General features: G+C 42.8%; 1 protein-coding gene across 2 annotated transcripts in view; it reads right to left on the reverse strand.

The window, feature by feature from the left end:
- The window catches only part of LOC110525124 (citron rho-interacting kinase), a 99464-nt gene that overhangs the window by 40044 nt on the left and 46126 nt on the right, over positions 1-13294 (reverse strand). Inside the window, exons 3-9 of one of the 2 annotated variants that reach the window (XM_036979640.2) lie at positions 10426-10535; positions 9320-9463; positions 7639-7758; positions 3443-3613; positions 3302-3355; positions 3050-3103; positions 2387-2527 (exon numbers count right to left, since the gene is read on the reverse strand). In XM_036979640.2, the coding sequence (XP_036835535.2) occupies positions 2387-2527; positions 3050-3103; positions 3302-3355; positions 3443-3613; positions 7639-7758; positions 9320-9463; positions 10426-10434 (693 nt within the window). In that variant the 5' untranslated portion in view covers positions 10435-10535. Of the gene's footprint in view, positions 1-2386; positions 2528-3049; positions 3104-3301; positions 3356-3442; positions 3614-7638; positions 7759-9319; positions 9464-10425; positions 10536-13294 lie in introns of those variants that run through there. The other variant, XM_090237271.1, reaches the window with a different exon arrangement.

Consider the following 13294-nt stretch of genomic DNA (forward strand, 5'->3'; position numbering starts at 1 on the left):
TTTTGAGAATAGTGTTTTCCTGCTAATGGAACATTTGCGCTTACAGCCAACTGCCCTGTGCGCATTCCTGCACTTATAATGTGACAGTCTAATAGTTTATCAACATTTTAACTTCTTAGTGATCCCTTCACGCGCCCGGGATTGATTTGACAACACTCAAATAAATAGCAGCGCTCAAATTCAAAAACAGAAATAATCATAATAACAATTAATAAATCATACAAGAGTTATACATTGAATTAAAGATGAACTTCTTGTTAATCCAGCCACAGTGTCAGACTTCAAAAAGGCTTTACGGCGAAAGCAAACCATGCTATTATCTGAGGACAGCACCCCATCAAACAGACACATGTAAATCATAATTCAACCTGCCAGGCACGACTCAAAAGTCAGAAATAGCATATAATTCATGCCTTACCTTTGAAGATCTTCTTCTGTTGGCATTCCAATATGTCCATTAAACATCACAAATGGTCCTTTTGTTCAAGTAATTCTGTTGATATATCCCCAAAATGCCCATTTATTTGGTGCGTTTGATTCTGAAAATACACCGGTTCCAACTCGCGCAACATGACTACAAAATATCTAATAAGTCACCTGTTATCTTGATCCAAACATTTCAAACAACTTTCCTAATACAACTTTAGGTATTTTTAACATAAATAATCGATCAAATTTAAGACGGAATAAACTGTGTTCAATAGCGGATAAAAACAAAGTGGCGCGAGCTTTCAGGTCGCGCACCCCAACCACAACAGTACATTTCACTTGACCCTCATTTTGAACTGCCCTACTTCTTCATTTCTCAAAGGAAAAACATCCACCAATTTTTAAAGACTGTTGACATCCAGTGGAAGCGATATGAACTGCAAGCAAGTGCCTTAGAAATCTAGTTCCCCATAGAAAACCAATTGAAAAGAGAGTGACCTCAAAAATAAAATTCCTGGATGGTTTGTCCTCGGTGTTTCACCTGCCAAATAAGTTATGTTATACTCACAGACATAACTTTAACAGTTTTAGAAACTTTAGAGTGTTTTCTATCCAAATCTACAAATCTATATGCATATCCTAGCTTCTGTGCCTGAGTAGCAGGCAGTTTACTTTGGGCACACTTTTCATCCGGATGTGAAAATAGTGCCCCCCCTTAAGAAGTTTTTAAGCTAAATGTGCTCTTCTGTTGTCTCAGGCTCATTGCTTAAAACCGTTTTTTTGATGCTAGTGGTTGTATTAATTTGGGATCTATCGCATCCCACAACTGTCCCAGACTGTTTGGAATATTTATTTTCCCACAAAATAGAATACTTCGACTTTTGTACTATGGGTAGGTTGTTGCTTTTGCTAGCAAAGGCTAGTGCTTTTGCTGTTCGTTAGGCCTACTCATCTTGTTGACTGACAAAAAGTAAATCGGGGCAGTTCTTCCAATATCTTCAATATGCACCTCGGAATTGCACAAGGACGCTTGCAGTTGCGTCCCGGATGTGTCTGTCTTCACTTGTAGCTCACGTGACTGAAAGCCATGTGAGTGAGAGGTGCCTCCGCAGGCAGCAGGGAGAAGGGAATTATAATTATTATATTCAGCCCAAGGGCACAACGACCACTGGCTGCAAATGCATAGTTTTTTTATGGCCACACAATGGGGATGCAGCCGGGAAATTCGAGGCATTATCAAATGCTTGTCAAATTGTGAATGAAAGACTGATGAATGGTGTCTGCGCAAAAAAAGAAAGCAGAGCTCATGCCTTTCATGCGACTTTTAAAAAAATGAATCATTAGTGGCATCATGCAGCCTTAGAATGTATTAAAAATCAAAACATATAGCCTAACATTTGTATCACAACTAAAGTTACATAAATAACTATAAAAAATGCACATAGGATTACTTGTTTTTTTTGTTAACCGCTCAACAGAATAGGCTGTGGAGAAAATATCCTTTCTATTTCCTTCAGCGTTGTTCTATTGTATTATTCATACTATAAAGTAATATAAAATAATGCCACGGAATTCTAAGCAAATCTTGTCTGCTAAATGAACTAGTGTAGCACAACAGCCACATAGCATAGCCAGATCAGGGCCTAACATAAGGACAACGCAGCTATTATGTTCTTCTGAAATAGACTGCATTTTAGTCATATTATATTTCTTTAGACCTGACTAAAATAAATAAGGGATTCATTGGGAAGGTGTAGGCTATACTACATGGACTTATTAGACTTTTTAAAATGTAGATGTTCCAAAGGTCTGCATCAGTGGCTTGTAGGCTATGCATGGAAGCCAGGAGATGCTAAATGTGTGCATGCTAATTAACAGTCAATTGGCAGTTATTTGCTAGACAATCACTGGCTGACAAAATGTCATGACTGCCACAGCCCTAGTCAGTACTGCATACCTCTGTCTCTCTTAGGCGTCTCCGGAGGCTGTCACTGGAGTCCTCCTTGGTCTGAAGCATCTCCAGCTCATGTTCCATGCGCTCCTTAGCCACCCTGATACTATAGAGGAGATCTGTGGTCTCCCTGCTCGCCTTCACTGCCTGTGTTATTGGCCGGGGAACAACAAAGACTTTCTGTCACCTATCTGACATTTGCATAACTTTAAGCTGTCATATTTTAAGCTCTGTGGGCTTTATTGGTAGTTGCATGCATGAATAGCCTAGAATACTGGGTGAAAATGTGATTGATTGTGCCTCTAAAATATGTGCCCATACAGCCTGGAGAATTCCATTAGGAAATGGCTTTAGAGTTATTTTGAAAATGTCTTCATTTAATGTAGTCATCGCTATAAAACATATTACATAGAGAAACCAACATTGTCTGAAAAATATTTTGATAGCTGGCAATTAAGCAGAAACTGACAAATTATGATTTTAGATACAGTTGATTTATTCTCAGGCCACAATTCAGCATCTGCTTTACAGGACAATGGAGGAGTTGACACACATCATTAGCAGAGAGAGAGGACTTTCACATGTCTGTGTTTGATAAGCACCTATTCTTCCCTTAAAGCACATGCTGAATATGAATTATCCATGAAGTTTTCAACAAAAATATTCTACCTTGGAAAGCTTATCTTGGAGATCCTCAATTTTCACTTTCTGTTCAGCATTGGTCTGAAACAGAGAAATAGAGAGAAAAACATTTTAAGCTAAATATTTCACAATCCATATGAGTTCAGTCCCAAACCATCTTCATGGTTTCATTCATGATGGGATAATTTGTCTCCTAACCACTGAACATTACTTTAAGGAAAATATACTGTATGACCATCCAGGGCATCAACAGGAGATCCACATGGACCGAAGTTGTACCTTCTCCAGCTTTGACAGAAGCTCCTCTGTATCAGTTTTTCCTTGCTCCTTGGCCTGTGTGAAAATAACCAGAAAATCAGTTAAACCCCCTGCTTTCAAAACCAACACATGCCTTTCAAGTTCTCTGAATAGTTACAGCACCTTCTGCATCCTTTGTTGACAGTCTGCTGCTTTCCTCTTCAGCTCTTCGCTGGTCTGACGGGACTCCTTCAGCTCCGACTCATACAGGTCGCTACGACGACGGGCCGCAGACAGGTCCTCCTCCAGCTGCCTGATGGCCACGCGCATCTCCTCCAGCTGGGCATGATACTCCTGCAGAGGGATGAGAGAGGAACGAGGGATGAGAGAGAGGGATGGAGGAGTGCAGAGGTGAAAGATACACGGAAAAGGATAAATGACAAAAAAGTGAATAGAAAGGAACAAATGGAAAGCATCCCAGAAAGAGATTAGACATGAGAGAGGGAGTGATGGGGCGGAGTGGTACAAAGAATAGACAGAAGAGGATATACGGTATAACAGAGTCTTTTGAACAAAGAGTTATGGAACAAGAAACGTTGCGGCAGAGAACAATTGCACTAGCCAAAGTCATTTAGTGTCCTTGTCCTCTAAGGGTCGAATGATGATTAGATACGGCTAGCAGCATTCCTTTCCACATCGTGGCCGAGTCACGGGGCATGCAGCAGTCCTGATTATCAGGCTGGTTGGGACTAGCAGAGGCTAATGAAAAGTAGCATGACCCCGGTGCCTGGGGAGAGTGAGAGCACCCTGACAATGGAACATGACAGGTGCAGCAGATAGCATCAGCAGCACCAGCCAGCACCTCGTCAGTCCCCTTTCAATTAAAAGTGCTCCTCCTGTTTCCATTCATTCAAACCCTGCGAAGTGCCTGATGCGTGTCTCCAAGGACGTCCGCCTGTCATCTACAGTAAGTAACAGGAAGACACCTCATGAGTCATGAAACATTATAGTAACACACATTTTTTTAAATGTTGCATCCTCTAATTTAGTGTGCATTAATATGAAAGACAAAATAATGTCATAGTTTGGACCTCCTTTATAACGTTAATAAGATACAAAAAGCGTTTGATATTTAAGTGAATGATGATTGATAAAGGTTAAATATTCATATATATCTTTTTTAAATTGTCATTGTCAATTACAGTTCTTTACATATCCTAGGTAATGAGGAAGAAAAAGGCAAACAGTAAATGAAATGTATAAACGGAATGCTAATTGAAAGTTCTCACATTAGCCATATTTGCATCAACTGAATAAACCTGACACCACAGGGACCTCTCATTGAATCTCTTTGAAGAATACAAAAAACATCTGTTTCAAGTGGGAAAAGACTTTGCGGTGTTTCGTCTGCGAGCTGACTCAGAGCCCTAGTTCCTCAGTGTCACCTGGATCACAGAAACTCTCTGGCAGCCCTAAACATAAGTCAGCAGGAGAACTGAACTAGGCCAGGGCTTTAGCACAGAGCTAAGTGGTACCCATGGAGAAGGATGGAGTGAGCCAGGGGCAGGAAGGAAGGGATCAGATTAGAGAGCGGCAGAGAAAGAGAGGGAATACGGGGTGAATACAATAGGTTTGTGCATGCCAGAAGAGCTGATTCAGAGTTTTCATGTGAATATACTCAATACACTCACACACACACGCATATACACACATGTACAAACACATGCACACACACACATGCGCGCACACACACACTCACACAGGGAGTGTCTCCCTATCGCCCTTGCTGACACACTCCATCTGGGCGCTTCAAACACAGTAGGTGTAGCCCTGACAGGGAGAGTGACAGTTCTACTGTAACCTCTTAGGATGGGGAGACTAATCCATGGTCCTGGGGAAAAAAACACAACAGCTTTGCCTATACCTCTTCCCACTGCCTTACAGAACAGATGTATCCTTCCTTTCAGTCATCTTTAGACAGGTTTGTCTGTGCCAGAGGTACATTTGCTGACAAAGTGGTCAAATAAAGCTTACTTTAGGTAGGTACTAGAACTGAATTAAACCTACCTATCCACAAATACAACACTGAGAGGTAGAACACTTGTCTTATCCCAGTTAGAGTCTGTCAGCATGTGTGCTGTGTATGTATTCAGTGAAAGGGATCTCTCTTCCAATTAGCCTAGCATTTTGTTCTCACTGGTTCACAGAATTACATCATCTCCGTGTACTGACTATCTTGCCATGGATTTCTATGTCACTGAAAAGCTTTTCATCTCTCATATCCCCAATCGTCTATGTTTGTTGAGCCAACACTACATAAATTGTGCGTGAATTTGTATAAGTTACAGACTCGTAAAACAGCGTGTGGGAGAGAGACACTGTTTAAGACAAGACCTTATGCAGCATACAGCTGGGTCAAAATCAAACAGGAAAGAACTTTTGAAAATATCATCTAGCATGACTCATGCATGACAATAACTTTAACTAGAAGTGGGTCAATAATTTCCATTGCTAATTTCCAGGTTTGCATTAATAATAATTATGATAATAAATGCCATTTAGCTGACACTCTTATCCAAAGCGACTTTTACCTATGGGTGGTCCCGGGAATTGAACCCACTATCCTGGCATTGTAAGCTCTACAAACTTAGCAGACCGGTGCGCTGTATCAGTGAGCGGTAAGTATACCATCCATGGACGACCATGGATTGGCTGTGAAGACTACAGAGCAGTGTAAATGGCAGTGAAGGGGTTAACAACAACACTCTAGTTCCCATAATGTAAGATCCAAGGCCCCCATCGCCTCATCACGACAGCCTGCCCACTGCATCAGCAGCACTGCACACTCTCCACTTCTAGGTATGGATGATTCACATTGCCATGACAACCATCGCACTATAGAGCTTGTGCCTGGTAACCAATGCCAGCAACTGCTAAGGGGAACAGGTTGTTTTTCTATTACCTTTTTTTGGATTCTGCTCTGTGGTTTGGAGGGGGGGGCATATATTTTATGCTGTTTGCTGTTCTCTACTGTCAACCTCTCAATATCCTAATTCTCAAACCTTCACCGAATCAGATCATTGTTTATGTGCGCACACACACACACAGACACACTATTTGGATAATGGTTGTCTCAGTGTAAATCTGTCCTTCCTCTACATTACTCTGTTGATCAGCAGAGTTCAGGAGACACTGCATCACTCCTGAGAGTAGCGATGGATAGATACACAGGAGACACCTTGATGTACTGCGGCACTGAGCTATGCAGATGCATGCTACTATCAGAGAGATGTCCACTGAGCCTTTTTCATGGTAAGGACAGGTCAAATGCATGAGAGTGCATTTGGGTTCATGTCCACTGTTAGAACAGCATACTGCAGACTGCTAGGAAAGGCTCAATGTTGATACTCACTGAAGGTAATCGCTACTATTACTTCTATTGCTATCAGACTTCTATTATGTGGTACTCAAGCCTTGTTATAGTTTTCTGCCTTACTCTGATTATCCTTATTCGATAAAGGCAATGAAACCACATTATTAACACACATTCATCTGAATAGGGTTCCAGCAGTCAGGAATCCTGAGCCAGGGTGTTTAATAGTACACTGGCTCCACCTGCACAGGGAGCACTGAGCATGGAGCACGGAGCAAGGAGCATGGAGCACGGAGTAGGGATCACGGAGCAAGGAGCAGGGAGCAGGGAGCAGGGACAAGCGAGCAGAGAGCAGGGAGCAGGGAACAGAGAGCAGGGACCAGCGAGCAGAGAGCAGGGAGCAGGGAGCAGGGACCAGCGAGCAGAGAGCAGGGAGCAGAGAGCAGGGACCAGCGAGCAGAGAGCAGGGAGCAGAGAGCACAGAGAAGAGAGCACGAAGCAGGAAGTAGGGAGCACAAAGAACGGAGTAGGGATCACGGAGCAAGGAGCAGGGAGCAGGGAGCAGGGACCAGCGAGCAGAGAGCAGGGACCAGCGAGCAGAGAGCAGGGAGCAGGGAGCAGGGACCAGTGAGCAGAGAGCAGGGAGCAGAGAGCACAGAGAAGAGAGCACGAAGCAGGAAGTAGGGAGCACAGAGAACGGCATAGGAGGCAGGGCGATGGGAGCAGTGAGGAGGCCTCAACACCCTCTTCCTCTGTAATTAACATGGCTGTAGCAGGAGTAGCACTCGACTCACACACCACAGGGATGGGCAAGGTCAGGTCAACCCAGAACTGTACATCCATCCACAGCACTCTGGATAGAAGCTAGAAGGATAGAAGGATCAGCTTACCATCCCCAAATCTTAACCCTAAACATTATAGTTTAGGGACAACGTTGTGCAACTCCCTCAACAACCCACAAACCCTGCCAGACCTCTGTTGCCCCACAGGAGGGTCTCTCCTCTACCTGTTCTTTAATCTCCTGCAGCTTGTTGCTCTGCTCCCGGATGCCGTGGAGGAGCTGCAGTGCCTTGTCGTCTTCCTGGGAAACCTCCATACGGGCCTGCTCCAGACTAAGCTTCAGACTCTGAAACACACACATACAGTGCATTAGGAAGGTATTCAGACCCCTTTACTTTTTCACATTTTGTTACGTCACAGCCTCATTTTAAAATGGATGAAATAGTTTTTTAAAACTCATAAATCTACACACAATACCCCATTGTGACAAAGCAAAAACAGGTTTTTAGACATTTACGCAAATGTATATATTTTTTTAATGGAAATATTACATTTACATAATTATTCAGACCCTTTACTCAGTACTTTGTTGAAGCACCTTTGGAAGTGATTAAAGCCACAAGTCTTCTTTGGTATGATGCTACAAGCTTGGCACACCTGTATTTGAGGAATTTCTCCCATTGTTCTCTGCAGATCTTCTCAAGCTCTGTCAGGTTGAATGTGGTGCGTCGCTGCACAGCTATTTTCTGGTCTCTCCAGAGATGTTCGATCAGGTTCAAGTCCGGGTTCTGGTCGGGCCACTCAAGGACATTGAGAGACTTGTCCCGAAGCCACTCCTGCATTGGCTTGTCTGTGTGCTTAGGGTCGCGGTTCTGTTGGAAGGTGAACCTTTGCCCCAGTCTGAGGTTCTGAGTGCTCTGGAGCTGGTTTTCATTAAATATCTCTCTGTACTTTGCTCTCTTCATCTTTCCCTCGATCCTGACTAGTCTCCCAGTCCCTGACACTGAAAAACATCCCCACAGCATGATGTTGCCACCACCATGCTTCACCATAGGGATGGTGCCAGGTTTCCTCAAGACATGTTGCATAGCATTCAGGCCAAAGAGTTCAATCTTGGTTTCATTAGACCAGAGAATCTTGTTTCTCATGATCCGAGTCCTTTAGGTGCCTTTTGGCAAACTCCAAGCGGGCCGTCATGTTCCTTTTACTGAGAAGTAGCTTCCATCTCTACCATAAAGGCCTGATTGGTGGAGTGTTGCAGAGATGTGGAAGGTTCTCCCATCTCCACAGAGGAACTCTGGCGCTCTGTCAGAGTGACCACCGGGTTCTTGGTCACCTCACTGACCAAGGCCCTTCTTCCCCGATTGCTCAGTTTGGTCAGGTGGCCAGCTCTAGGAAGAGTCTTGGTGGTTCCATATTTCTTCCATTTAAGAATGATGGAGGCCACTATGTTCTTGGGGATCTTCAATGCTGCAGAAATTGTTTGGTGTACCTCGACACAATCCTGTCTCGGAGTGCTACAGACAAATCATGTACAATCAATTGAACTTACCACAGGTGGACTCCAATCAAGTTGTAGAAACATCTCAAGGATGATCAATGGAAACTGGATGCACCTGAGCTCAAAATCGAGTCTCATAGCAAAAGGTCTGAATACTTACGTAAATAAGCTAGTTCTGTTTTTAATTTTTAATAAATATGCTAGCATTTCTAAAAACCTGTTTTCACTTTGTCATTATGGGTTATTGTGTGTAGATTGATGAGGGGGGAAAAGTATATAATCCACCTTAGAATAAGTTTGTAATGTAACAAAATTGAGAAAAAGGGAAGGCCACACGCACACACACACACACACGCACGCACACACGCACACACGCACACGCACACACACATTTTGGGCCACTCACGTTACACTCTGTGATGTAGGTAGCCAGGTCTTGCTCCAGGATGGTCCTCTGTGTCTCCGAGGCTTTCAGCTCCACATCCTTCTGCAGCAGTACTGACTCCAGATCAGACATCTTACTCTGGACTAGAGAGATCTCCTGTTCCATCTGAATGCAACAACATGTAGGACGTTACCACGACAGCATCATTTGTCCATTTCAGCATTAGCTCATTTTCCCAATGTCAATTGAACTCTTGCAGGTGACCGAAACGTTATATTACCGTAAGAAACTTGTTTTAGTCATTTATGTAAACATATTTTAAGACTGCAGTGAAATGCAATGGACTGAAGTTGATTGTGATAAAATGTAAAAGCATCTCATTGATCACAGCTGTTGGGGTTGAAGAAGACTGTGTGGTGAAAACATAGATGAATCATTGCTGCTGGACTTCACAGGATAACACATAAAAGACAACAGAACATTATGTAAAATAAATCACCATTGCCAAACCTCCTTTGAACCAAGCCACAAATAAGAAATGGTGAAGTAAAAGATGAAGCTATAGGAAGTTATTTCTGCCTCACCTAAGCTAAGCTGCTCATCTCAGTTTGCATATGTGGTTTAAGAGATGAGCCAGTAGGGTGATGGATGGATGTAATTAAAGAAGCCATTAGAGCCCGTGAGGAGCACTGAGAGTCACATAGGCAGAGCCGCCAACCGAGACAGATACACAATCACAATGCATACCGGGTGGTATAGAACACATACAGTACAGGAGTACCACTGACACAGTCACAACATAACACGCAGAAAAGGGTTATGGTATAGAGTCACAGCATTGAGTAGCAACACAGGGCACAACAGAAATGTAAAGTGACAACAGAGTACAGTACATCACATAACAACAGCTCAGCCTCAGAGCAGAGAACCATCAGTCAGTCACAGGACATGAACCGTGTCATGTTAACACAGATGAGTACAGAATCATGGAGCACATGAAACTAACATAAACAAATAGGTACAGCACATGGTACAGAATGTTCCTGTGACATAGACTCACAGCAAAGACTACGACAGCAGGCCAACTGATAGACAAACACAGAGTAACTTCACAGACCTAAGAGTACCTGTGACATGTGTTTTGTATCTCAATGTCCTCTGCATTTAGTGTATAAGAGTTTGTTTCAAGGGAGCAGGACACGTCTTATCTAGAGAGCTGAGGGTTGTAGCCACTAATCTGCAGGGGGAAGAAAGAGCGTGGGAGAGAGACAAATGGCAGCACACACTTTATAGGCTATACACAATCTCTCCTGAAAGCTGTGGGGCTGACTCAAACCATTCGTTTACAGCTTTTATCTTTTCATGTCATACTGCTGTACCAGACCACCTTTTACAGTTGTCAAATGGGAAATTAGTATCTCCATTGAATCTATGTTCAATGTTGTAATAACACTACATACAAAGCATTCAGAAAGTATTCAGACCCCTTCCCCTTTTCCACATTTTGTTGTTACAGCCTGATTCTAAAATGGATTAAATAAATGTTTTTACTCATCAATCTACACACATAACCCATAATGACAAAGCAAAAACTGTTTTTTAGACATTTTTGCAAATTTATAAAAAAATAAATACCTTATTTACATAAGTATTAAGACACTTTTCTATGAGACTTGAAATTGAGCTCAGGTAAATCCTGTTTCCATTGATAATTCTTGAGATGTTTGATTGGTTCAACTGATTGGACATTATTTGGAAAGGCTAACACCTGTCTATATAAGGTCCCACAGTTGACAGTGTATGTCAGAGAAAAAATGAAGCCAAGAGGTCGAAGGAATTGTCTTTAGAGGTCAGAGACAGGATTGTGTTAAGGCACAGATTTGGTGAAGGGTACCAAAACATTTCTGCAATATTGAAGGTCCCCAAGAACACAGTGACCTCCATCATTGTTAAATAGAAGCAGTTTGGAACCACCAAGACTCCTCCTAGAGCTGGCCGCCAGGCCAAACTGAGCAATCGGGGGAAGAGGGCTTTGGCCTGGGAGGTGACCAAGAACCTGATGGTCACTCTGAGCTCCAGAGTTCCTCTGTGGAGATGGGAGAACCTTCCAGAAGGACAACCATCTCTACACCAATCAGGCCTTTATTGTAGGAATTCCCCAGGGTAACTGTTTAGGCCCCTAAACCTTTCTCAATTTTTTATAACGACGTGCCACTGGCTTTGCACTGTAAATGATCTCTATAAAAAAGAAGAATATTCAATTTCCTGAACGTATTCTTCTGGTTACATATTGTAGCCTGCATAAGAATTGGTATAAGAAGAGAAAGCCCTATACAAAAGCTGTTTTTTTAGTGCTATTCATCATGATGAATAATGAAACTTTGTATTCTAATCAAACAATTAAGGTAATTAAACAATTAAGCTAATCAAGCGAAATGCAACTAATAAATAATTCAAAAAAACAAAACATCCATTTCATGCCCACGTTGAGGGCTCACAATTAAAAAATAGTAATCAGACCAAGCCAAAGACTAGAGGCTCAAGTAGCACAGCACTCCACGGCAGCTCAAACTTCCATGCTGTATATCTTGATGCATGCTCCTTACAATACAGAATCACAAACATAATTAGCAATTCAAAAATGCTCTACTCTGAGAACTACTTTTAATCACAGAGTGGAAAACATAGAACCGTACTGTGTGGATCACACTTATGTGTATATTCTGGAATAAGGCAAACCTATAAATAGAGTTGGAGTCTGAGTGTGTGTGCACACCACCTCTTTAACCACTCTTCAAAATATTTGGCAGCCTTTGAGATGGAGAGGCAGGAGAATGAGTGACAGAACAAGAGTATAATAAAAGCATGACTTCTCTCCCACTCCTGCTCACAGCAGCAGTGCAGTGGAGTATCTTCAACAGCCATAGGCCCAGGGGTTTAATATCACATATCACACATTTCATATCACATTCCATGATGCAATGGAGAATACAGAACAATAACCAACCCCAATAAGATAACACTTCGCACATCACAGCCAAACATCATGTATCATGAAGAGGCATGTGTGTTCTCCGGACGTGATGCCTTGTCACGGACTTGCTGTTTCAATCCTCTCTCTCTCTCTCTCTCTCTCTCTCTCTGTGTCTCTCTCTCTAACCCTCGCTCTCTCTCTCTAACCCTCTCTCTCTGTGTCTCTCTCTCTAACCCTCGCTCTCTCTCTCTCTAACCCTCTCTCTCTGTGTCTCTCTCTCTCTCTTTCTCTCTCTCTCACTCTCTCTCTCTCTCTCTCTCTCTGTCTCTCTCTCTAACCCTCGCTCTCTCTCTCTCTAACCCTCTCTCTCTGTGTCTCTCTCTCTCTCTTTCTCTCTCTCTCACTCTCTCTCTCTCTCTAACCCTCGCTCTCTAACCCTCTTTATCTAACCCTCTCTCTCTCTAACCCTCTCTCTCTCTAACCCTCTCTCTATCTAACCCTCTCTCTCTCTCTAACCCTCTCTCTCTCTAACCCTCTCTCTCTAACCCTCTCTCGCTAACTCTCTCTACCACACCTGCTGTCTCGACCCCTGAATGTTCGGCTATGAAAACCCAACTGACATTTACTCCCGAGGTGCTGACCTGTTGCACCCTCTGTTGCACCCACATTATAATTTGCTGGTGCATAACATTATCTCATATCACATGCATGGCAAGACATGATTGATGTAATTAGATGCTCTGGAGAGATCCCACCCTCCTTCCCCAACACATGTAGAATGCTTAGAAACCACCAGAAACCTGTGAAATAGATCAACAGATGATGTTTTATCTCCTCTCAAGGTCTGTTGGTTTACTGTCATATCCCATGTGATATGTCAAAACAAGTTGATGCATGTATTATCATGTTGCATTGGGTTTGTATTTGTATTTATTGTGGATCCCCTTTAGCTACAGCAGCTACTCTTCATGGGGTCCAGTAAAATGAAGGCAGTTATGTTGTGCAGTCCGGCAGGTTGCTAC

This window comes from Oncorhynchus mykiss, chromosome 6 (genome assembly GCF_057628025.1).
Source record: "Oncorhynchus mykiss isolate SJ-2025 chromosome 6, ASM5762802v1, whole genome shotgun sequence".
Lineage (NCBI taxonomy): Eukaryota > Metazoa > Chordata > Actinopteri > Salmoniformes > Salmonidae > Oncorhynchus > Oncorhynchus mykiss.